Genomic DNA, 27,391 nt, shown 5'->3' on the forward strand with positions numbered 1-27,391 from the left:
TGGAAGGTTATACCTTTCTAAGAATTTGTTCATTTCTTCCAGGTTGTCCATTTTATTGGCATAGAGTTGCTTGTAGTAATCTCTCGTGATCCTTTGTATTTCTGCAGTGTCAATTGCAACTTCTCCTTTTTCATTTCTAATTCTTTGATTTGAGTGTTCTCCCTTTTTTTCTTGATGAGTCTGGCTAATGGTTTATCAATTTTGTTTATCTTCTCAAAGAACCAGCTTTTAGTTTTATTGATCTTTGCTATTGTTTCCTTCATTTCTTTTTCATTTATTTCTGATCTGATCATTATGATTTCTTTCCTTTTGCTACCTTTAGGGGTTTTTTTGTTCTTCTTTCTCTAATTGCTTTAGGTGTAAGGTTAAGTTGTTTATTTGAGATGTTTCTTGTTTCTTGATGTATAATTGTATTGCTATAAACTTCCCTCCTAGAACTGCATTTGCTGCATCCCATAGGTTTTGGGTCGTCGTGTTTTCATTGTCATTTGTTTCTAGGTATTTTTTAATTTCCTCTTTGATTTCTTCAGTGATCACTTTGTTATTCAGTAGTGTGTTGTGTAGCCTCCATGTGTTTGTATTTTTTACAAATCTTTTCTTGTAATTGATATCTAGTCTTATAGCGTTGTGGTCGGAAAAGATACTTGATATGAGTTCAATTTTCTTAAATTTACTGAGGCTTGGTTTGTGACCCAAGATATGATCTATCCTGGAGAATGTTCCATGAGCAGTTGAGAAGAAAGTGTATTCTGTTGTTTTTGTATGGAATTCCTATAAATATCAATTAAATTCATCTTGTTTAATGTATCATTGAAAGCTTGTGTTTCCTTATTTATTTTCATTTTGGATGATCTGTCCATTGGTGAAAATGGGGTGTTAAAGTCCCCTACTATGATTGTGTTACTGTCGATTTCCCCTTTTATTGCTGTTAGCATTTGCCTTATGTATTGAGGTGCTCCTGTGCTGGGTGCATAAATATTTACAATTGTTATGTCTTCTTCTTGGATTGATCCCTTGATCATTATGTAGTGTCATTCTTTGTCTCTTGTAATAGTCTTTATTTTAAAGTCCATTTTGTATGATATGAGAATTGCTACTCCAGCTTTCTTTTGATTTCCATTTGCATGGAATATCTTTTTCCATCCCCTCACTTTCAGTCTGTATATGTCCCTAGGTCTGAAATGGGTCTCTTGTAGACAGCATATATATGGGTCTTGTTTTTGTATCCATTCGGCCACTCTATGACTTTCGGTTGGAGCATTTAATCCATTTACATTTAAGGTAGTTATTGATATGTATGTTCCTATTACCATTTTCTTAATTGCTTTGGGCTTGTTATTGTAGGTCTTTTCCTTCTCTTGTATTTCCTGCCTAGAGAAGTTCCTTTAGCATTTGTTGTAAAGCTGGTTTGGTGGTGCTGAATTCTCTTAGCTTTTGCTTGTCTGTAAAGCTTTTGATTTCTCCATCGAATCTGAATGAGATCCTTCCTTGGTAGAGTGATCTTGGTTTTAGGTTTTTCCCTTTCATCTCTTTAAATATGTCCTGCCACTCCCTTCTGACTTGTGGAGTTTCTGCTGAAAGATCAGCTGTTAACCTTATGGGCATTCCCTTGTGTGTTATTTGTTGTTTTTCCCTTGCTGCTTTTAATATATTTTCTTTGTATTTAATTTTTGATAGTTTGAATAATATGTGTCTTGGCGTGTTTCTCCTTGGATTTATCCTGTATGGGACTCTCTGCGCTTCCTGGACTTGATTGACTGTTTCCTTTCCCATATTAGGGAAGTTTTCAACTATAACCGCTTCAAATATTTTCTCAGTCCCTTTCTTTTCCTGTTCGTCTTCTGGGACCCCTATAATTCGAATGTTGGTGCGTTTTATGTTGTCCCATTGGTCTCTGAGACTGTCCTCAATTCTTTTCATTCTTTTTTCTTTCTTCTGTTCTGTGGTAGTTTTTTCCACTATTTTATCTTCCAGGTCACTTATCTGTTCTTCTGCCTCAGTTATTCTGCTATTGGTTCCTTCTAGAGTTTTTTGTTTGTTTGTTTGTTTGTTTGTGTGCGGTACACGGGCCTCTCACTGTTGTGGCCTCTCCTGTTGCGGAGCACAGGCTCTGGACGTGCAGGCTCAGTGGCCATGGCTCACGGGCCCAGCCCCTCTGCGACATGTGGGATCCTCCCGGACCAGGGCATGAACCCATGTTCCCTGCATCGGCAGGTGGACTCTCAACCACTGTGCCACCAGGGAAGCCCTCCTTCTAGAGTATTTTTAATTTCATTTATTGTGTTGTTCATCATTGTTTGTTTGGTCTTTAGTTCTTCTAGGTCCTTGTTAAATGTTTCTTGTATTTTCTCCATTCTATTTCCAAGAATTTGGGTCATCTTTACTATCATTACTCTGAATTCTTTTTCAGGTAGACTGCCTATTTCCTCTTCATTTGTTTGGTCTGGTGGGTTTTTGCCTTTGTCCTTCATCTGCTGTGTGTTTCTCCGTCTTCTCATTTTACTTAACTTACTATGTTTGGGATCTCCTTTTCACAGGCTGCAAGTTCATAGTTCCCGTTGTTTTTGGTGTCTCCCCCCAGTGACTAAGGTCTGTTCAGTGCGTTGTGTAGGCTTCCTTGTGGAGGGGACTGGTGCCTGTGTTCTGGTGGATGAGGCTGGATCTTGTCTTTCTGGTGGGCATGTCCACGTCCGGTGGTGTATTTTGGGGTGTCTGTGACCTTATTATGATTTTAGGCAGCTTCTCTGCTATTGGGAGAGGTTGTGTTCCTGTCTTGATAGTTGTTTGGCATAGTGTGTCTAGCACTGTAGCTTGCTGATTGTTGAGTGGAGCTGGGTCTTAGCGTTGAGATAGAGATCTCTGGGATAGCTTTAGCCATTTGATATTATGTGGAGCCAGGAGGTCTCTGTTGGACCAGTGTCCTGAACTTGGCTCTCCCACCTCAGAGGCATAGGCCTGACACCTGGCTGGAGCACCAAGACGCTGTTAGCCACATGGCTCAGAATAAAAGGAAGAAGAGAAGAAAAGAAAAGAAAGTTATTAAAATAAAAAATATAAAAAATTATTAAAAATATAATAATTAAAAAGTAATTTAAAAAAAGAAAGAAAGAAGAGAGCAACCAAACCGAAGAACAAATCCACCAATGATAACAAGTGCTAAAAACTATACTAAAAACAAAACAAAAACTCGGACAGACAGAACCCTAGGAAAAATGGTAAAAGCATAGCTATATAGACAGACTCACACAAAGAAGCATACACATACACACTCAGAAAAAGAGAAAAAGGAAATATATATATATATATTTTTTAAAAAGGAAGAGAGCAACCAAATCAATAAACAAATCTACCAATGATAATAAACTCTAAATAGTAAACTAATATAAACATAAAACCAGAAACAAATTATTTGCAGAAAGCAAACCCCAAGTCTACAGTTGCTCCCAAAGTCCACCGCCTCAATCTTGGGATGATTCGTTGTCTATTCAGGTATTCCACAGATGCAGGTACATCAAGTTGATTGTGGAGGTTTAATCTTCTGCTCCTGTGGGTTCCTCCTCTTTGTTAACACAGCTCCCAGGGTTCAGCTTTGGATTTAGCCCTGCCTCTGCATGTAGGTCACCTGAGGGCGTCTGTTCTTTGCTCAGAAAGGACAGGGTTAAAGTAGCAGCTGATTAGGGGGCTCTGGCTCACTCAGGCCGGGTGGGGGAGGGAGGGGTATGGAATGTGGGGCAAGCATGCGGCGGCAGAGACCTGCATGACGTTGCACCAGCCTGAGGCGTGCCATGTGTTCTCCTGGAGAAGTTGTCCCTAGATCACGGGATCCTGGCAGTGGTGGGCTGCACAGGCTACTGGGAGGGAAGGTGTGGATAGTGACCTGTGCTTGCACACAGGCTTCTTGGTGGCTGCAGCAGCAGCCTTAGTGTCTCATGCCCATCCTGATGTCCACGCTGATAGCCACGGCTCATGCCTGTCTCTGGAGCTTATTTAGGCAGTTCTCTGAATCCCCTCTCCTCACGCACCCCGAAACAATGGACTCTTGCCTCTTAGTCAGTTCCAGAGTTTTTCCTGGACTCCCTCCCGGCTAGCTGTGGCACACTAGCCCCCTTCAGGCTATGTTCAAGCAGCCAACCCCAGTCCTCTCCCTGGGATCTGAACTCTGAAGCCCAAGCCTCAGCTCCTAGCTCCCACCCATCCCGGCCAGCGGGTGAGCAGACAAGCCTCTCGGGCTGGTGAGTGCTGGTCAGCACCAATCCTCTGTGTGGGAATCTCTCTGCTTTGGCCTCTGCACCCCTGTTGCTGCGCTCTTCTCCGTGGCTACGAAGCTTCCCCCCCACCCACCCTACGTCTCCCCCAGTGAAGGGGCTTCCTATTGAGTGGAAACTTTTCCTCCTTCACAGCTCCCTCCCAGAGGTGCAGGTCCCATCCCTATTCTTTTATCTCTGTTTTTTCTTTTTTCTTTTGCCCTACCCAGGTACTTGGTGAGTTTCTTGCCTTTTGGGAAGTCTGAGGTCTTCTGCCAGTGTTCAGTAGGTGTTCTGTAAGAGTTGTTCCACATGTAGATGTATTTCTGATGTAGTTGTGGGGAGGAAGGTGATCTCCACGTCTTAGTCCTCCACCATCTTGAAGGTCTCTCTCTACATTTTTAATGTTTCTTTTCTAACTTCCTGAGATGAATGCTTAATTCATTAATTCTTAGCCCCTCTTCTTTTCTCTTATAAGCATTGAAAGTTATTAATTCTCTCTGATTATTTTAGCTACATCCCACAAGTTTTGAAATGTAGTGTTTTCACTATTATACAGCCCCCAAAATTTTTCTAATTTTCACTTTGATTTATTCTTTGACCCATGAATTATTGGAACTGTTTCTCAATTTCTAAATATATGGAAAATCTTTGAAATATTCCTAGTTACTGTTGTTATTGACTTCTAGCTTAATTGCTCTGTGGTCAGAGCACATGGTCTATATGTGTACATACTTTTGATTTATAGCCCAAAATATGGTTCATTTTTTAATTTTCCATATGTGCTTGAAAAGAATATAGTCTTCTGTTATGACTGCATTGTTTTGCATATGTCCATTTTGTCATTAACTGTATTTTTCAAATTTATATATCTCTTTTTTATACTTGTTCTTTTAATTACTGAGAGAGATGCCTTAAAATCTCCCATTATGATTGTACACTTGTCTGTATCTTCTTTTATTTTTATAGATACTTAATCATATCTAAATCTGAAGATGTTATTAGATACAGCAACTAAAGTTACATATTTATGAATTGAGTTGCTTAACATTGTGAAGTGACTATTTAACTCTAGTCATGCTTTTTGCCTTTGATATTAATACAGTTATCCTAGCTTTCTTTATGTTAAAATTTGCACCATTTGTCATACTTTAACCTTTAGCACTTTGGATGCCTATGTTTTACATGTGTCTTTTGTAAACAGCCTGTGGTTGCTTTATTCTTAAAATCAGTTTGACAACTTTTATCTTTTAGTGAATGCAGTAATTTTTAGTGTAACCACTATTTATCCCTGTTCTATGTGGGTTTTTTTCTCCCTTTACAAGCCTTCTTTTAAATCTTCTGATTATTTTTTAATCATTTTATTCTTTTCCTCTACTAGTTTTGAAGGTATACACTCTCTATCTGTTATTGAGAGGTTGCCTTAAAAAATCTAACATGCATATGAATCACATCTCAGATTAATCAACATCTTAACCTATGCCCAGATAATACCAAGAGCTTACACTGGATTCATTTTATTCACCACACCTCCTGATTTATAAGTTAGTGTCATTTATCAGTACTTTAGTTCTGTGTTTTTAATCTCATCAGACATTATTATTATTGTTTTATGCAGTCAGTGTTCACTTAGAGTTACCCATATATTTACCATTTCTGTTTCTCTTCATTTCTTCTTACATATTAGATCCTCCTTCTATTTGAAGTTCATCCTTCAGAATTTTCTTGGATGAGTGTCTGCTGTGTAACTCTCTCAGTTTTTATTAGTTTTAAAATGTGTTTGTTTTACCCCCCTTTTTGAAAAACATTTTTCTTAGAAATAGTATCCTAGGTTACCAGTTATTTTCATTCAGCACATTGAAGACGTTATTCTATTGACTTCTGTTTTCCATTGTTTCTTTTGAGACATTTGCTGTCAGTCTGCCACTCCTTTGAGAATAATCTTTTTTAACTCTGCTCTAAGATCTTTTCTTTGTCTTTAATATTCTGCAGTTTCACAAGGATTTGATAAGGAACATATTAGTTTTGTTTGTCTTACTTGAACTGTCTTAGCCTTATTAAATCTGTGAATTTATTTCTATATATTTCTTCTGGAAAATCCTCAGTCAAAATCTCTTCACTATTACCTTGGCCTCATTTTTTTCCAAATTTCAGTTAGACAGTGTTAGAACTTTTCGGTCTGTTCTTTTTGTCTCATAACCTCTTTTATGTATTCTCTCTCTCTCTCTTTTTTCCCCTCTTAGTTGCATTCTGGATAATGTCTTCTGACTTATCTTCAAGTATATTAATTTTTTTATTCAGTGATGTCTAATCTGTTATTAAACTAATTCTGAGTTTTTTATCTTAATTGTCATCTTCCATTTTTAACTTCTATTTTTGTTTTCCAAACCTACCTCCTATTCTTTGGTCATGTTCTGTTTCATTCTTTTATGTCTTTAACATTTTAAATATACTTGTTTATAGTCTCTAGCTGACAATTCTTAACCTCAAGTTCATAGATATCTATGAATAGCTGATTTTGTGTCTGTGGCTCTTACAAAGCTTGTTTCCTGTTAGGTTTGTAATTTGGGGTTGTGAGCAGGGCATTTATCTGTGGGAATCTTGTATGGTCTGTGTTGAGAGTGTACTCAGTGACGTTGAGCGATATATTTGTTTGACCGTTTTTGCCAGACTCGCAAGGGAAATTACCGTCCTATAACCAACTTTTATGGTAATTTCTTGGCTTAGGGGTTCCAAGCCACAAATCAATTTTAGCTCAAATCAGAGCCAAGTTAATAGTTACAACATTTCTGGAAGAAGTTGTTTTTGGCTTTCTTTTTTTTTCTCCTGTGCTAATCCCAGTCTAGAAGAGACAAATGTACTTCTTAGCTTCCTTTGCCAGTAGGAAAATTACTTCTAATCCTTGGATTCAAGAAATAGTTTTTGAGGGTCCTAACTTTATGTTTGGGGAAGTAGGGAAGGGGTCCTCAATCCCAGTTCCCCACATCACAGGCCTCAAGGCCTTTTTTCTGGTTCTTGTGTAGTGATTAAATGGGCAAAATGTCTCCACCCACAGGTAGTTGCAGGTTAAAAGCATATTTCTAATTTCCATTCCATATTTATTTTTTGGTCATTAGGGATTTACCACACTTTATTTCAATCTTAGATATATGTTTCAAAGGACTGTTGACACAGAGGACTTTTATTTTCTCTGATCCTTTTTTCTCTTTAAACCTATGTCCTCCCCCTTGCCTCAGAGATGGGGGCTTCTCTCTTCTAACATTGGATGACAAAGCCTTCCTCTCCCACTTTCTTTGCTGTTCTACACACATGCACACAATTTAAAATAATTTAGTATTTTAAATTACTTTTTGTTAAGCCTTACAGAGAAATTGAGAATAATTAAATAGAGAATAACAAAAGTAAAAATCATGGGAGTTTATAGGGATGTAAGAAATAGTTCAGAGTGTTTAGAGTCATTTTCTTTGGTCCCTTGGACTTGGTACCTATAAGGCTAGCTGAGCTCCTATTCTTCCCTTATATTCCTAACAGAATTCCTTTCCCCTTACACCTACTCAACTTTTTTCTTTAAAGTCTCTTTCTCCAATGAGAAACAATGAAGGTAGGCAAAAAAATTGTCATGCTATTTGCAGACACCTACTTGATTCAAGAGTGTAATTTGCATTTCCAGTGACCACTAGACAGTGCTTCTCAAGCCATGTGTACCGAAGGGCCACTTTTTTTTTTAATTCCCAATGTGCTATGAACTAATACTTCTATAAAATTCAATAAAAGTACTGCAGCAAAATAAAATTAATAAACAAACAGGCAATCATTTTAAGTGGCCAGTGGTACTGTTGCCTGGGTGAAGTTTGGTGGTGCAAGGAGGGTGATGAGGCAGGGTCACTCTTGGGTTGGGGTAGGTAGGAATTAACCAAAAGTGAACAAAGTTGTGAGTCAATCAGAAAATGAACAAGGTTCACCTATGTTCACACCCAAAGGAGTGGTGAACTGTCTTCTCTTTCTGGCATTCACCTCTCAGAATCAGATGGCCATACACCATTATGTGAAGCTTTGGATGAAGCAATGACGTGAAACAAGTAAACAAGCAAAACCTCTAAAAAAAAAAATACTGCAGCGAAGCCCAGTAGAAGCTCCTAGATGGCTTCTCACCTCCTTGTGCACCAATGGACCTTACTGAGCAGCACCAGTCAGTCTGCACAAAAAGAGCTTCCTTTTCTTAGACGTTTCCTCTGTGAATGCGAAAGCAACCCTGCTTACCCCCAAAAGGACCTTAGTATGTGAAGGTACTTTTTAAGCCAAAGGGTATTGGTTCATTCATTCATTTACCGTTGGTTTATTTGTAAATACACTCCTTGATTTAACCAAGGGTTTTGGACCTGTTTTAACAAAAACACATATACGATGCTTTCTGTATGTCAAGCCCTGTTTTAAATGATTTCCAAATGTTAAATAATATATTATTCATAAAAACTCTATTAGGTCAATACTGTTACTATCCCCATTTTTCAGAAGAGGGGATCAAGACACAGAGAGGTTAGTAACTTGCCCAAGGTCACACCACTAAGAAACAATGGAACTGAGATTTGAACTCATGAAGTCTACCCCCAGAGTTCCTGCACTTAACCACTCTGACAGCTGCCTCTCCAAGTCCTTCACTATCTTAGACCCTTGGGTCTCAGTTCTTCAAATACAGATTTTCCAAAGCCCACTTTATGGGTGAATAATTCATTCCAGCATCATTGTCAACTTTGGCCATTATTACATAAAGCTCTGAATCAAGGATAATCAGGTCTTCTGTCTCCTTTGTGGGAAGAGTGATGATTGATTAGCATGTCTGCCTTGAAAAGGATGGTGATTTATGAATGTTGTCTGCATGGGTGTGAAAGGGCATGGACATGTTATGTGTCAGAGGAGTCACCTATAAGCTTCAGGGCTCTGTGCCTCTGAAAAAATAAAACATTATAACCAAAGTGTTAAAATTCCAACTCATCTATTGAAGAGGAGAAAATTTCAGTCCAACAAGTATCAGTTAGGTTCAGTCCAACAAGCATCAGTTAGGTTCCCCCCAAATATGTTTAACTGAATTCAACCAATCTTTTAAAACTTTAGACAAGTGAGTCAATTCCTTTACAAGTGAGGAATTGTCTTTGGCCAGAATAGAATGTCTCCACTCATACGTGTAAAACTCTGGGACAGACTCACATGGCATTCATTTTCAAATCTACGGAAAGTTGTAAGATTAGTATCTATAAATCTTGCACCAAGAATCACCAATTTTCAGTTTTGTCAACGTTTGTTTTATTTCTCTCTCTCTCTCTCTCTCTCTCTATATATATATATATGTGTGTGTGTGTGTGTGTGTGTGTGTGTATGTATGTATATACATATACACACATATATATAAAAAACTTATACATAAGTATATAAAACTTTTCCTGAGCCATTTGAATCTGTATTGCAAATATGTATCTTCTGAAAATTCTCCTATAAAACCAGAACACTATCACTCCTAAGAAAAATAACATTCACTTAATATGCTATCTAATACAGAGCTCATATTCATATTTTCCCAATTAGCCCCCAAATCTCACTTTTAATTTGTTTTTCATTCCAAGACCCAAAGTCTCTATGTTGCATTTGGTTATGGCTCTTTAGTCTCTCTACAAGAATGTCCCATATCTTTTCTTTTCTTTTGTTTTTTGTGCTAATAATTTTTTGAGTCCCAGCCAATTATTCCATATTCCATTCCTCTATAAGCTTGCTCTGCCTGGACACTGGTGATCCCAGAGAGTGGGGGTGGGAGGGAGACAGAGACCACAGGGGAAGGAACATGGGAGAGAAGGAGATAGTATGGTTTTGATGTGGAAACTAGAGGCAGAGCCTTGTGCACAGCACACATTTTTCAACATTTAATGGTATATTCATGTTGCTTATGACATAACTTAAAAGACATTATCTTCGTGTTATATAATGAAAAAGTTACCAAATTCATGTGGTGGTCCCTCTGGGGAGGGAGGAATGAGAATGAAAATTGGGGAGGCACATAAAGGGAACTTAAACTTGATCTTTAGTGTTGTTTTCTTTTATTCAGTACATTGAAAGGCATGAGCTGAAGCAGATTATGACAGAGAGTTGGCATTTGCTTGGTCCTGAGGGATGGGAGTATTGATCTCAGCCCTTTTCAAAACTTCCAAAGAAAAAACAGAATGAGAGAAACCAGCAAGAGAGAGCAAGAGCATACCGGAAAGGGGGACTGGGTGCCCCTGGTCTCTCCAAAGAAGCCTGGTAGAAGGACTGGTCTGCGACTTCACACACACACACACACACACACACACACACACACACATTTTGGCCCCGCTGCACGGCATGCGGAATTTTACTTCGCTTGAGCTGCAGCTCTGTTACTTGGTGAAGAATCTGTTTTTTGAAATGATAGCGGCTCAGAGAAGTTAAAACTGCTCGCCCCAAACTCAACCATGTCCGACTGAATTAGACCAGCTTTGTTCATGATCTGATTTTGCCATGGGTGAGAGGGCTCCTTTAAGAGTCAGTGCACCCTGGGCAGGTTTATTTCTCTCCCTGAGTCTGTTTCCTTGTCTGTAAAATGGGAACATGCACCCCACACAGAGCTGGCGGGTGTACCGTGGGTCCTGCTGTGAGCAGGAGAGACCCTAACACAGCCTGCGGGAGTTCTACCTTTGCATCCCACATTTTTATACCCCACACACAGTAAGTCTGGGGGCAGGACTGGCAGCTTCGCAGTGTCCTGGGTGAGGGGGAGTGGGGAACCCAGGCACACCCACCTTTCTCCTCCTCCCTCCTGCCCTCGGCTGGCAGGTCAGTGCTCCCTCCACTCGGGTATAGTGTGGCTGTAGATGCACCCAGTGACACATCCGCACCCAGCATCATCCAGGGCAGCAAGGGAGAGGCCCCATGTTCCCTTTTGAAGGGTGACCAACAATTTCCCAGTAGCTGCCCAGCACATTTCCTGTTACATCTCATGGGCCAAGTGGCAGCCTGTGGCCACGCCAACGCCCGTCCCTGCCAAGGGGCATGGAGCTGCACAGATTGTCCTGAACACATCAGACTTGGCTCTCCACAGGGGCAGGCAGGGAATCTCCTCTCACCTGAGAAACACCAGACAGATTGGGGGTTTGTGAGTAAGAACGGGAAGTCGGTCATAAATGCAGACCACAGGCCTCATTAGCATGTCCCCTCCCGCTCCCGCCATTTCCCTGGCAGGCCCCCACCCCCACCCTGTCCGCTGCACCTACTGGCTCTTGCGAGTAGCCACTGCCAGCTCAGATCCCATTCAGAGAATGGATGGGGTCCAGCCACTTTCATATTTGATGTGTCGGGCTCTTAGGTGTGACAGCCACTCTGTTGAGTTTCATACCTTATAAGCAAGAATCTTGTCGTTTTCTTTCACTTTGTGGCAACCCAGTTTTCATTTCTCCCAGCCTGGTTGTTTATATAAAGGCTTTATAAAAGTAAGGTGAAACAGGTTGCTAATTCACAGTCTGGAAAAAAGAAAATTACTAAGTGCAGACATGTTGTTTCTAATTATGTCTCTGACCAGCCATCCAGGGGCACTGTCATGTGAGGCCCTTGATTGCATTTCTCATTTAGCCTTAATAAGATGACTTGCGCATGGCGAGAATTTACCAATTTGTTAGCATAAGCATCAGTGTCTTCATGTAATAGATGCTGGTCTATTTAATTTTGTAATGTTAATTTTAATACATTCTCATTTAGAATTAAGGGTACCATTATTTTATATTAATAAACCCACTTATCATTAAAATGCAATTACTGAATCTTAGTCAAAAATGATAAGTACCCCATTTAAATGAAACCCTGGCAAGGTTTATTATATTAAACTTTGTTAATGTAGTAATCTGTTAGGCTCTGACTCTCTGACTCTGAACTAAATGTATTTTTGAGGGCCTTAACTTTCTAGTATTACTTGCAGTTCTTATCCTTCATGTTTCATTATTTATTTACTGAAACAATAACACCCTTTATTAAAATGTATTCTTAATAATGACAGATGGCTTATTGTAAATAATGTGATGCCCCTCCAACTGTTCCAATCCTCTTAGTATTATTCTTCCCTAAAAAAAAAAGTTTTAATTACTTTCACAACTTGTTGAAAATAGGTATCATAAACATTCTCACTTGATTGAAATTTCACAAGGAGTTGAAGGCCCTAAGAGGTGACCATTAGATTTCATTCCCAAATATGTCACTAGTAATTTCACATAACATTAGAAATGTAAGATAAAACCATTCATAAACTGGAAGCAATTTTACAAGCAATTTTAGTATAACCTAGAAATGGTCAGGATGGAATTAAATTTTCCAGCCAGCTCTGTGTAACCCCCTACACTGTTCATCCTGATCATTACTAGGGAAGAGCTGAATGGGGATGATCCCTTTCTAGGACAGACATACAGTGAACAAACTGCCATACTAAGGTACCATTATGGATGGGATGTTTGTGTCTCCCCCAAATCCACATGCTGAAGCCCTAACACGCCCCCTCCATGAGATGTTATTTATAGATGGGGCCTTGGAGAGATAATTAAGTTTAGATGATGTCAGGAGGGTGGGGCCTCATGATGGAATTAGTGTCCTTCTAAGAGAAAGAAACCAGAGTTTGCTCTCTTCCTGCCATATGAGGACACAGTGAGAAGGCGGCTGTCTGCAAACCAGGAAGAGAGCCCTCGCCAGCACCTTGCTCTTGGACTTCCAGCCTCCAGAACTGTGATCAATATATTTCCACTGTTTAGTCCTCCCAGTCTATGGTGTTTTGTTATAGCAGCATGAGCTGACTAAAACAGGTACACACCCAGAAGAGGAGAGAGGGAGAGCCAGAAGTCATTTGAGTCTCTTTTTTAGAGGGCTAGCTGCACCGAATGCCTGGGCGTGGTAGGGAATGTGGAAAGCTCATTGCGTATCTCGACTATTAGCCCATCACTGAATGCCCTTTTTATTTATTTATTTATTTTTTTGCTTAATATATCTTGAAGGTTTTTTATTGTCAGCACATGGAAACCCATCTCATTCTTTCTTTTTTTTTTTAACATCTTTATTGGAGTATAATTGCTTTACAATAGTGTGTTAGTTTCTGCTTTATAACAAAGTGAATCAGTTATACATATACATATGTTCCCATATCTCTTCCCTCTTGCATCTCCCTCCCTCCCACCCTCCCTATCCTACCCCTCTAGGTGGTCACAAAACACCGAGCTGATCTCCCTGTGCTAGGCAGCTGCTTCCCACTAGCTATCTATTTTGCATTGGGTAGTATATATATGTCCTTGCCACTCTCTCACCTTGTCACAGCTTACTCTTCCCCCTCCCCATATCCTCAAGTCCATGCTCTAGTAGGTCTCTGTCTTTATTCCCGTCTTACCCCTAGGTTCTTCATGACATTTTTTTTCTTAGATTCCATATATGTGTATTAGCATACGGTATTTGTCTTTCTCTTTCTGACTTACTTCACTCTGTATGACAGACTCTAGGTCCGTACACCTCACTACAAATAATTAAATTTCATTTCTTTTTATGGCTGAGTAATATTCCATTGTATATATGTGCCACATCTTCTTTATCCATTCATCCGATGATGAACACTTAGGCTGCTTCCATGTCCTGGCTATTGTAAATAGAGCTGCAATGAACATTTTGGTACATGACTCTTTTTGAATTATGGTTTTCTTAGGGTATATGCCCAGTAGTGGGATTGCTGGGTCATATGGTAGTTCTATTTTTAGTTTTTTCAGGAACCTCCATACTGTTCTCCATAGTGGCTGTACCAATTCACATTCCCACCAGCAGTGCAAGAGTGTTCCCTTTTCTCATTGTCAGACTGAACGTGGTCTGGAAAGCCAAAAGCATATCATGGATTAGTTTCAAGGGTCACAGTGGTGTGGCCTGAGTTAACTCTGTTGAAAGTGTCAACAGCGGTGAGGCGAAGCTGACAGTCAGCCCGCCAGGAGCAGGCAGGGGCAGGGCATCCTCCTCCACCACAAGACAAACAGGTTGACTCTTGGCAGGAGTCCCAGGTGTGGTGTGCAGTGGCAGCCTCTGCATCAGACCTAGGAGTCCTTCCTTCATTCGCCCTGGGTGTTGGCAGTCACCGTGTGCAGTGCAGCAAGGGGTCCAGGCAGCAGTGGTGGTGGTCTGAGAGGTGCAGCCTCAACAAGCAGCTTGATTCCAGTTAGTCTCATTGGAGGATGGGCCCTTACCATGCCCGTGGACAAGACTGACCCAGACAGTTTGATGAGCATGTGTGATTTGTCATCACATTTCCTGGCTCCAAAAAAGTGTGTCTTTAATCTACCAGTCTGTAGTTTTCCAAGTAACAGACCCAACCAGTAGGCCAAACAGCCCAAGGGTCAGTAAAAATATAACAAACTTCCTCCAGGGAGTGCTGGCCAGAGCTATGAGAACAGCCTTGAGCCCTGCCCACTGGACAGAATGACCAAGTCCACTTTGGTATCTGCAGAGCTGGCACTGGGACCACACAGCCACCATGGTCCAGCCACCACTACCAGGCTCAGCTTAGCTGATGCATCAGTGCACAGCCCAGGCATTCAGGGGCTTCCGTGCATCCAGGGCCCTGCTGAGCCAGCAGCTCTGCTTCAGGCTCAGAGTGGGGGATAGTTTCTTCCAGAGGGGCAGCTGCCACTTTTTCATGTAAAACCCAGAAGCTGCTGTGACCAGGCCTGCTGTGTGCTTGAATACACCATTTGCATCTGACGAGTGATGCTCATTAGGCACTTCTCACCTTGTTTTGCACTGAAGCTGAATTGACCACCCCAAAATGGGAATATCAGGCCAGGGTCACCGGGCCTCCACGGGGGAGGTGTCCAGTTTTGGCCGGAGTCCAGTAGCAGGTTAATTGCAGCTTTCCCAAAGGGATGAACATGGTAGCCATGTCAGGGATGTGACAAGTCTGAAACCCCAAGGGGCACTTCTGGGTGGATGCCACCTCCCCTTGCCAGAGGTTCCAGTCATCAAGAGCACTGGCTACAGACACTTGGAACTCAAAGGGCCCCAAAAGTAGCAAATATGCCCAGAGTTTGCTGGACCACTTCCAACATAGCCTGATAGGCTGGCTCCACTCACAGGAGGCTGATTTGCAAGTTGGAGGTCATAAAAGACCAACTAGAATGCCCAGCTGAGGCATATTGCACCTTCAACCCAGAGCCTAAGGAGGAACCTTCTTTTGGCAGTGGGGTGTGGGGGCTGAAGATACAGCAGTTTTCCTTGACTGCCAGAGGGATTGAGCGTTGCGAATCCCCAACAGCATCCCAAGGGACTTGACTTGGCAAGGAGGCCCCTGAATTTTTGGGGGACTTAGCCACCACCTGGCTGAGGTGTGATATCACACAGTCCAGGCCCCGAGGCTGAGCTTCTGATGTGCAGGCCAGCAGTCACCATCTACAAGGTGAAAGCTTGGACACAGTGGGTAGAGCCCTCACATGCAACCCTGACCCATCCACGAGGAGTAAATGGCAGGAGCATTTTCCCCATTGGCCCTTCTCTACCTGTGACTCTTCTGATCAGGAGAATCCCCTCTGGCACTTATGGGATGGGATGTCCATTCATGTGGACTTAATCCCTGTGGTACATTCAAGTGTAGAAGCAGCAACAAGGTTGCCCTGGATTAGACCCAAGGGCACTACCGCTCACAGGATCCCGCGAGCTTCCGTTCCCCACTATGAGCATACCCAACCCCCATCAGTTGAACTCAGATGCCCCTTCCCCCTGTGACTGTGTGGGATGGTGACTTTGGCACCTTTCTCCAACAGAGCCATAAAAGTTTGAGCTCCTCTCCATGAGGTGTCCCAGCTCACTTGGACAGATACATGTGACCTCTGGTCCTCCTCTGGGGCAGGGAGACCTGGGACCCATCCCTACGACCTTTCATGAAAGCAGCTGATATCAGGGTAGAGAAGTAGGGAGGGACCAGGAGGTTCAGAGGGAGAGAGCCAGGTGCAGTTCTTTCACATCTGAGCACTTTTGCAGTTCAGCCAAATGAACTTTCCATGGTCTGGTCCACCAGAAGCCCTGTATCAACTTTGGGGGTTCCTTGGAGTCACACAGGAAGGGAGTGAGCATCAGCCCCCACTCAGCCCTACCTCTCACTGCTTCACCTCTAAACAGTTGTTGATAGGACAGTTAGGCCCTTAGTCACTGGCCCTTTGCCTATCACCTGGGTAAGAGAGTTCCCTACAGGATCCTAGGGCATCTTTTCCCATCTCCTAACCTAGCCCAAGTGGTCCCATGTCCTGTCTCTTTTAGAAAGCCCGGTCTCTGTTGGAATCTCATCCCCATCTTCAGAACTACCATATGACCCAGCAATCCCACTACTGGGCATATACCCTGAGAAAACCATAACTCAAAAAGAGTCATGTACCAAAATGTTCATTGCAGCTCTATTTACAATAGCCAGGAGATGGGAACAACCTAAGTGTCCATCATCGGATGAATGGATAAAGAAGATGTGGCACATATATACAATGGAATATTACTCAGCCATAAAAAGAAATGAAATTGAGCTATTTGTAATGAGGTGGATGGACCTAGAGTCTGTCATACAGAGTGAAGTAAGTCAGAAAGAGAAAGACAAATACTGTATGCTGACACATATATATGGAATTTAAGAAAAAAAAATGTCATGAAGAACATAGGGGTAAGACAGGAATAAAGACACAGACCTACTAGAGAATGGACTTGAGGATATGGGGAGGGGGAAGGGTAAGCTGTGACAAAGTGAAAGAGCGGCATGCACATATATATACTACCAAACATAAGGTAGATAGCTAGTGGGAAGCAGCCGCATAGCACAGGGAGATCAGCTCGGTGCTTTGTGACCGCCTGGAGGGGTGGGATAGGGAGGGTGGGAGGGAGACGCAAAAGGGAGGGGATATGGGAACATATGTATATGTATAACTGATTAAATTTGTTATAAAGCAAAAAATAAAAAATAAAAAAAAATGTATATAATCTACATGGAGGCAACAATAAGAATTTCCTGATTGACTTAGGAAAAAGAAGTCTCAACCAGAATAGTATGTTATGCGTATTCGTGAGGCACAGATATTGTAAGAATATCGATTTTCCTTAATTCATTTACAGATTTAGTACCTTTTCCATAGCAGCTGATGACAATCAAACATGGGCTACTGTTTCCTGTACCCAAAATCAACCATGGAAACATTACAGAAGGAATAAAGAAAAAACATTAACAAACGCAAAAACACAAAACTAAATAATCCCTGAGGGACAGTAAGTCTCCACTGAACTAGAACCTGAGTGTGGGCAGGTAGGGGGATGCCCTGAGTTCGAGACAGGTCTGTAGCCTGCAAGAGAGGCAGATGACAGGATTGATTAGAGAAAAGCCTTTAAACTTGAGCCCTTGATTCTTCCACTGTGCTCTGGGACCATGAATCTCTACTGCTTCACTGAAGGAATCTGAGGCAGCATTTCAGAGCCCGCATGCCAGGAGCATGGGACACCAAAGATTGGGCTGGATGTGGCAGTATGGTCCACAGGCTGTGAAATAACCATCTGAAGCTTTGTTAGTGGATGACGACTGGCCTTTTTAAATGATCATCTTAATAGACTATCACACACGGACTAAAAGAGAAAAGCAAGTAACACAGTACTTGTACAAAAGGACAGAAATTCATTTCTGAACTTCTGGGCAATGCCCCTGATGTCAACAAAGAGAGACCACAGTGAGAACTGTCAGGCTAAGGCGCCCCTTCACTAACTCCTCTGGGATTCTGTGGGGCATGGTTGGAGACAGGGATGGATTCATACCAGAGAAGGAAGGAATCGCAGGCCCTGCCAGCCGTCAACGTGAGGACCCTGAGTGAGACCTGACGGGCTCCGAACCACAGAAGAGAGTCTCGCCTCCTTTCCCCTCAGCTCATCTTACCTGCAGCAGCCATCTCTGGGAGGCTCCAGGCAGAAGTGTCCAGATGAGATGTGCCTGCACTTCACACCAGCAGTCTCAGGGAGTTGATGTCTTTGATGTGAGGCCTTGGCCTCAGGTCAGCAGACGGGAGGTAGCCCAGCACCTACAGGGAGTCAAGAGAAGACACTGAGAGAGGATTGAGAGCAGCATCCACCATAGAAGAGGGGGCCCCAAAGAGCCCTCACTGTCAGTCTCGGGGGACCCAGGCATGGCTGTGAGGCTCAGGCCCCCAGATACTTCCGGCTGGGGGTGCCGACAGAAATGAGAGCCAAGGTGTGACGCCTGCTGACTCAGCTCAGCAGAGGGAAAAGTCCCAGGACCTGCCAAGAGTCAATGAAAGGCCCTCGTGCCAGGCCTGCGGGAAGCTCCCCTGGAACCACCCCCCACCTCCCGTCCCGACCGGCCCCGCCCCTGCTGTCCTCCTGGAGCCCAGATGCTCATGACCGGATGTGACGTCCTCCTACACACGCGGTGGGGGCAAGGCCATTGTTGAGAGCTGCCGTCCGGCAAGGGTGAGCCGCAGGAGGAATCCCACGTCTCTTCAGGTGCCCTCGTTGCCTGCCTTCCTGCCCACACTCCCGCCTGCTGGCCCTGACCTGTGTCATCATGCTTCGAGGCCAGAAGAGCAAGCGCCGTGCCCAGAAGAAACGCCGCCAGGCCCGGGGGGAGACTCAGATTCTCAAGGGTGCCCAGGCCACTGAGGCGGCGGCGGTGGCAGAGATAGAAGAGTCGCCCTCCTCCCCCACTTCTGTTTCTCGGGGTACTCCCCCGAGCTCCCCTGCTGCTGGCACTCGCCAGGAGCCTCAGGGAGCCCCAGCCACCAGCTCTCGTGCTGCAGGGGTTTCATGCCCAGGATCTGAAGAGGGTGCCCAGAGCCAAGATGAGAAAAGTGCAAGTACCGCCCAGGAAGCACCTTCCATTCACAGCACTTACAGAGATCGTCTGACCAGGCAGGCCAAGAAGTTGGGGCAGTTCCTGCTGGATAAGTACAAGATGAAGGAGCTCATCTCGCAGGCAGCACTGCTGGAGGTGGTCAACAAGAAGTACAAGAAGCACTTCCCTGAGATCCTCAGGAGAGCCTCTGAGTGCATGGAGCTGGTCTTTGGCCTCGATCTGAAGGAAGTCGACCCCAGCAGTCACTCCTACGCCCTCATCAGCAAGCTGGGCCTGCGCAGCGAGGGAAATCTGAGTGATGAGTCGGGGCTGCCCGTGTCCGGTCTCCTGATGGCTATCCTGAGCAAGATCTTCGAGAACGGCAACCGTGCCACCGAGGAGGAGATCTGGGATTTCCTCAATTCATTGGGTTTGTATGCTGGGAGGAGCCACTTGATCTTTGGGGAGCCCAGGAGGCTCATCAGCAAGTATTTCCTGCAGCGGAAGTATCTGATGTATTGCCAGGTGCCCAACAGCGATCCTCCGCACTATGAGTTCTTGTGGGGCCCGAGAGCCCACGCTGAAACCAGCAAGATGGAAGTGCTGGAGTATATGGCCAAGATCAATGATACCGTCCCCAGGGCCTTACCAGATCTCTATGAGGAGGCTCTGAAAGATGAGGAAGAGAGAGCAAGAGTGAGAGCCGCGGCCAGGGCTGCAGCTGTTGCTAAGGGCAGAGCACGTTCCAGGGCCAAGGCCTGCAGCTCCTCCCACATGTAGGGAGGGAGGCCGCAGGTAGATTGCTCACTTTGTTTTGGAAGAGAGCAGTCAGGCTCCTAAATAGTGCAGAGTAGTAGGGGTGGAGGGAACAAAGTATAGACCTCATTTATCTTCCTGTTTTACACTAGTAACTTCTATATATTATTTATTGATTTATTTAGGTTTTTTCAAATGTTTTTTTTCTTGTAATAGTGTGTTTTCTTAATACGAATTCGTGAATGACATTGCTTGCATACTTATTGCTGTTCAAAGAGTTCTAAAGTTACAGTTTTGGTATATATAAAAGAAATTCATGACCATCTATATTTTCTGTATGATCCAGAAGTAGAAAACATGGCAGTGCAATAGAGATTTTCATGGAAATGTGAAAGGCGACCACAGAAAATATTTAGAAACAAAAAATGGAGAAAACAGAGTAAAAGGTATTTAATTCGTAGTTTGCCTTATTTCTTTGAAACTTTCTTTTGGTAGAAATAAAAGATACTTTGACTGATTTAGCTCAAAAAAAAAAAAAAAAGAGTCATGTACCAAAATGTTCATTGCAGCTCTATTTACAATAGCCAGGAGATGGAAACAACCTAAGTGTCCATCATTGGATGAATGGATAAAGAAGATGTGGCACATATATACAATGGAATATTACTCAGCCATAAAATGAAACGAAATTGAGCTATTTGTAATGAGGTGGATAGACCTAGAGTCTGTCATACAGAGTGAAGTAAGTCAGAAAGAGAAAGACAAATACCGTATGCTAACACATATATATGGAATTTAAGAAAAAAAATGTCATGAAGAACCTAGGGGTAAGACAGGAATAAAGACACAGACCTACTAGAGAATGGACTTGAGGATATGGGGAGGGGGAAGGGTAAGCTGTGACAAAGCGAGAGAGAGGCATGGACATATATACACTACCAAACGTAAAATAGATAGCTAGTGGGAAGCAGCCGCATAGCACAGGGAGATCAGCTCAGTGCTTTGTGACCACCTAGAGGGGTGGGATAGGGAGGGTGGGAGGGAGGGAGATGCAAGAGGGAAGAGATATGGGAATATATGTATATGTATAACTGATTCACTTTGTTATAAAGCAGAAATTAACACACCATTGTAAAGCAATTATACTCCAATAAAGATATAAAAAAAGAAAAAAGAAAAAAAAAAACTGTCCAGAACTGTGAAGATCCTACTCTGCTTGCAAGCTAGCTAGTTAGCCCAACACAGGTTCAAGGATGCTGGCAAAAGACATGAGACTCCTGGGTCAGAGACAGAGGACTTCATCACTCACAGCATAGCAAGCAGCACGAGTTCCATGTTTACGTCAGTTTCCCTTGCCCTCCAAACCCCATGGGTGTTGCAGAAGCAGGGATGGGGGGATACTGTGCACACAGTGGATTTGTGTCCAAGCTCAGATCCCCAAGCTTAGGAAACCCCAACACAGTCAAGTCAGTTGAAAATATAACAGTACTAAATGTGTATACACCTAAGATTTAACCTAAAATATATATAAAGCAAAAATTGACAGACTCGAAAGAGAAATAGACAAATCTAAAATCAAAACTGGAGATTTTTAACAGAATTCTCTTGATAAATGATAGAATCAATATCCAAAAAAATCATTAGGGATTAGATGAACATAAATAAAGAGCTTAACCTAATTTACATATATACCACATGGCACCTACCAATTGCAGAATAAATATATATTCTTTTCAAGTAAACAATTTTCCAAATTGACTACATGGTGGGACATAAAGTTTGTATCAATAAATTTCAAAGGATTTGAAATCAGAGTATGTGCTCGGACCACACAATGAAATATCCCTCTTTATCTCATGTCTTAATAATGTCTACTTCATCTGATAACAGTAAAACTTTACCAGCTTTACTTTTGCTTATTTTTGAATGATATATCCTTCTCTACCTACTTACTGTCAAATTTCTGTGTCATTATATTTATGGTTTCTTTTGTCAACAGTATATAGCTGGTTTTTAAGGAGGGTTGACAGTGTCTTTTAATTGGAATATTTAGTCCATCCACATTTAATATAAATGCTCTTTTGGTTTAAATCTGTTACCTTGCTGTTTGTTTTTTGTTATTCTGTTTCTATTTTCTCTTTCTTTTACTCTTTTGAATTATTTAAGGATGTTTATCATTGTTTTCCCCTCTACTATCTTGTTAGTTATACATTTCTTATTATTCTTTTCATGGTTACCCTAGAGTTTACAACATGCATTTTTGAGTTATTAGAATTTATCTTAAGTTAGCACTTTTACCTCTTTCTGGTCAATGTATGAACCTTAGAATTTATGTCATTTGTTACACACTCCCATATTTTGTGTTGTTGCTGTCATGTGTTTTAATTCTACATATAATTTAATCCCCAAAAGCCATTACTAGTATTACTTTAAACAATCAGTATTTACCAACATATTTGCCCTTTCAAGTCTCTTTATTCCTTTTGTATATCCTGCCTCCCATAGAGTCATTTTCCTTCTGTCTGGAGATCTCCCTTTAGAATTCTTTACTGCAGGTGTGCTGGTGATGAATTTTTTCTTTCTATTTTTCTGGGGTATAGAATTCTAAATTGGTAATAATCGCCTTTCTTCACAACACCTTGCTGAGATTACAATAGAAATTGCATTTAATCTATGCATCAATTTAGAGAGAATTCACATCTTCACTGTGTTGAGAGTCTTCCAGTTCGTGAATATGGTATGTCTCTCCAGTTGTTTAGATCTTCTTTGATTTCTTTCATCAGCATTTTATAGTTTTTAGCATACAAGTACTGAGGATGTTATTTTATACCTATACTTCAGTATTTAATTTTTGAGCTATTGTAAATAGTATGATATTTAAAAATTTGAGGCCCATGTGTTCAGAGTTAGTATGTCAAAATACCATTGATTTGTGTATGTTGATCATGTATTCTGTGACCTTGACAAAATCATTTATGAGTTATAGTATTTTTTGTAGCTTCCTTCTGATTTTCTACATAAACCATCCTGTCATCTGCAAATAAAGACAGTGCTAGGTCTTTCTTTCTGATCTGTGTTACTTTTATTTCTTTTTCTTGACTTATTTCACTGGCTAGGACTTCCAGTACTATGTTGAATAGCAGGTTGAGAGAGAGCATCCTCACCTTTTCCCAGTCTTAAGGGGAAAGAATTCAGTCTTTAACATTTAAGGATGATGTTAGCTGTATGGTTTTTGTAGATGTTCTTTACCAAGTTGAGAAAGTTCCCCTCTGTTCCTAGTTTTAATGGGAGTTTTTGTCATGCATGAGTATCAAATTTTGTCAAATGCTTTTTCTTCATTGATGATATGATCAAGTGATTTTTCTTCTGTAAACTGTTAATATTGTGAATTATATTAATTGATTGGTTTTCAAATATTAAACTAGCCTTGCATCCCAGTAATAAACCCCACTTAAACGTAGTGTATAATTTTTCTATAAAATGCTGAGTTCTACTTGTTTATATTTTGTTAAGAATTGTGTATCATATTCATGAGAGGTATTGATCTGTACTTTTCTCTTTTTTGTATTTTCTTTGTCTGGTTTTGGTATCAAGGTAATACTGGCCATTTTCTGCAGAAGTTTGTATAGGATTTGTTGAGTGTGTCTATTTGTATAGTCTTTTGAGTGGTTGCTCTAGATATTATGTTATATACACATACTTTATCAAAGCATACACATAAAGTGCTGACACTTTACCACTTTTATGAAGCATAGAAACCTTACCTGCTTTTATGCTCCTTTATCCTCCACCATCTATAATTGTCTTAAATATTTCTTCTACACACATTGAGACAATGTTATAATTTTTTCTTCAACTGGCAGACATAATTTAGAAAATTCAAGAGGAGAAGGAAAGTCTCTGTATTCATTCATATGTTTGCTCTTTCCATGTTGTTCCTTCCTAATGTTTGAAGATTTCCTCTTTTGTCATTTCTTTTCTGTCTAGAGAACTTCCTTTAGCCATTCTTTTAAATTAGGTCTGCTGGAAACCTAAATTCTCTTAGTTTTCCTTCATCTAAGAATGTGTTGATTTCCCCTTTATTTCTGAAGGATACTTCTGTTATACATAGAATTCTGGATTGATGGCTCTTTTCTTTTAGCACTTGAGAAACATTGTTCCACTTCTTTCTGATCTCTATGGTTTCTGATAAGAAATTCACTGTCATTACAATTGTTTTTCCCATATAGGTAAGGAGTTATTTCTCTTTAGAAGCTTTCAAGGCTTTTTCTTTGTCTTTAGTTCACAGAAATTGGACTATGATATGTTTTGGCATGAATTTCCAAGGGTTTTTCCCATTTAGAATTTTCTCAGCTTCTTGAATTCATATATTTATATGTTTGTTTGTTTACAAAATTTGGAAAGTTTTCAGTGATTATTTCTTTGAATACTTTTCTCAGCTCTACCCTATTTCTCCTCTCCTATGGGACTATGGTCACATGATCTTTTTTAGTTTATTTTCTCTCCATTATTCAGTTTCTGTAATTTCTATGTTATACCTTGTCATCCACAGATTCTTTCTTCTATTCTCTCCATTCTGTTATTGAGCACATCCATTGAATTTTTTTAACCAATTGTTGGATTATTTTAGTTCCAAAATCCTCATATGGCCTTTCTTTGTATCTTCTTTTGTTGTTTTTGTTGAGACTTTTTTTTGGCTGACATTTTTCTTTTTTTTTTTCATTTGTTTCAAGCCTGTTTGTAATTGCTTGTCAAGGCATTTTTATGATGCCTGCTTTAAAATCTCTTTCAGATAATTCTAACACCTGTGTCATCTGTGTTGGTGTTGGTTAGTTGTCTTTCCTCATTCCATGTGAGGTCTTCCTGGTTCTTGGTATAAATAATTTTCAATTGAAAATTGTATATTTTGGGTATTAAGTTATAAGACTCTGAATCATTTAAATCTTGTGTTTTAGCAGACCTTCTCTGACACCATTCCGTTAGGTGTAGGACGCCATTGATTCACAGCCATCAGATGGGGGTGGACATACAGGTTTTCCACACTGCCTCTGCTGGAACCTAATGTGGCATGGGCTTCTTGGTACTGCTGGGAGGTAGTGGGGGAACCTCATCACCATCAGATGGGAGTGAAAGTCCAGGCTCCCCATATGTTCTCCATATGGTAAGGGTAGAATCCTCATTACCATCCAGCAGGGTTGAAGTGCTGACTCCGCACCACCTGGCAGTGGGAGAGGGGGTAGAGAGTGACTCATGGCAGCCTGGCAAGGATGAAGTCTCAGCTCCCCACTCGGCCTCTGCTAGAAGAGTGGTGGGAGGGCTACAGTTTGTTCTGTGGGTGTGGCTGGAATAGAACAGCTGTTTTCTAAGCAGTGGCTGTCTGGCTAAGCTGCCCCTCTCCTGGTGTTCTGACTAAAGAGAGCATGATTTTTTTGACAGCCTCCATTATTTCCAGACTGTAACCTTCTCTAGCATCTACTCTGGGGTTTGTGAGGCAAAGAGGAACCCAGGGCACCTACCACCAGGTTGTGCCTCAAGTCCTGAGGTTCCTAGCCAGTCTACCTTCTTCTCTCCACCTTTCAGTCTTCCCATGTTGTTTTATATGTAATGTCCAGGGGTTTTAGTTATAGTTAGTAGAAAGGGTAGCAGAGAGGATGTCTACTCTGTCTTCCTGCAAGCAGAAGTCTCGAGATGTGTTGATGAAATTTAACATGACTCTACCAAAATAGCTACAATAGTTTTGATGTATAAAATTAAATGTAGCCAAAGACAAAAATAACATGACATCACTTATAGAATGTAGAATCTAAAAATAATAGTAATACAAATGAACTTATTTACAAAACAGAAATAGACCCACAGACACAGAAAACAAATTTATGGTTACCAAAGGGGAAAGGGGGGATAAATTAGGAGTCTGGGATTAACAGATACACACTACTATATATAAAATAGATAAACAACAACGACCTACTGTATAGCACAGGGAAATATATTCAATATCTTGTAATAACCTACAATGGAAAAGGATCTGAAAAAGAACATATATATATATATATATATATATATACACACACATGTATGTATAACTGAACCACCTTGCTGTACATCTGAAACATTGTACATCAACTATACATCAATTTAAAAAAATAAATGTAAACCATACTCTCAAAGGTATGTATGCATCAACAAAGAAGGATGGTATTTTTTTAGAAAAATAACTTTTGGGAGGGGAAACTGTGTTCAAGGAAATTACACAAAGAAAAATTTTACATTTTGTGTAAAATGTGTTCCCAGATTCAAGGAGAGAAGGCTTTAGTCTTGAGTTTCTTGCTAGTTGATGGGAGAATTTGGCCGTTTTTTTATCTTAGAGAGGAAAAAATCTATATATTTTTTTAGAATAAGTAGCCATAACCCTCCACCTTACCAATGAAGTTCTCTAGAATCCTCTAGAAAATCATCCGCCAATGTTTAAGCTTACTTAGCAAACATCCCTGCCTGTCCTGGGATTCTAAACATGAGCTTCTGTTCCAGGTCGCCTGAACTGGTGGTCCACCGTGTGCACGAGCTGTAAACGGCTTCTTCCTTTGGCCACGACAGGGGACGGGAACTGCCTTTTACACGCTGCCTCACTGGGTAAGCCCCACAGTGTAGACAGAGGGTGGCAGTGCTCAGGCCTGCTCTGTGCGTCATTAAAGGACAATCATATACTAAGTAGAGCCACGTGCATCACTGTCATCTGGAAGAGTCCCCAAGGGGTGGAGCCAACAACCCCTGCCCTTCTTGTCAAGCAGCTGGCAGGCTTGGTGGGGACATAGAGCACACACGAGAAAAGATCTGTCCTGATAGAAGGAGGCCTGAGCAGAGCTGCAGGGATGGGCATTAGACATCGTGATCTAGAGCAATCAAAGAGGACTTCCTGGAGGAGGTTAGATTTTACTGAGACTTGAAGAACTCGAAAGACTATAAAAAAGGACCTTCCAGGCAGGGAGACCACATAGATAAAGCAGAAAGGCAGAAATTAACGTGGTGTTTGGGGTCGGGGCTAAGCCCTGTTGGGCTCGAGCAGAAAGTCTGGGGAGCTGTGCATGAGTTTGGGTAGGTCTGGGGCCACCACACTGACTGCAGCTGATACACTCAGACTGACAAAAAGACAGACATAGGTAGTGCTTGGGTAAATAACATGGCACAGTCAGAATACACCACAGAGAGGTCAGCAACCTCTTCCAACGGAGATGTGAGCTTCCTGGTTACAAAAAGCGACACCAGCAAATGCACAAGTGTGGTTGGCAATACTTGGATGATGGAAGGAAACGGTAGACTTTCTGGAAGCTCACTTAACCCCTCTGGACCCAGGCTTACAACACAGGCAGACCTGGATTTGTGCCGGGGACCCCAGTATCAGTGCCAGTGACACCTTATCAGTCCTGCAGTATGAGGACCCTCTCCAGGGATGGGCCCCTCCAAAGAGAGTATGGTCCTTGTTGGTCAAACTCGCCTCCCCAGGTAAACATGACCTTAA

General features: G+C 41.6%; 1 protein-coding gene and 1 pseudogene across 1 annotated transcript in view; both read left to right on the forward strand.

The window, feature by feature from the left end:
* The window catches only part of LOC132487438 (OTU domain-containing protein 7A-like), a 170,200-nt gene that overhangs the window by 92,651 nt on the left and 50,158 nt on the right, over nt 1–27,391 (forward strand). The window contains exon 5 of the mRNA XM_060095115.1: nt 26,404–26,505. Coding sequence (XP_059951098.1) covers nt 26,404–26,505 — 102 coding nt within the window. The remainder of the gene's footprint in view (nt 1–26,403; nt 26,506–27,391) is intronic.
* Nucleotides 18,808–19,960, forward strand: LOC132487437 (melanoma-associated antigen B4-like; annotated as a pseudogene).

This window comes from Mesoplodon densirostris, chromosome 4 (genome assembly GCF_025265405.1).
Source record: "Mesoplodon densirostris isolate mMesDen1 chromosome 4, mMesDen1 primary haplotype, whole genome shotgun sequence".
Lineage (NCBI taxonomy): Eukaryota > Metazoa > Chordata > Mammalia > Artiodactyla > Ziphiidae > Mesoplodon > Mesoplodon densirostris.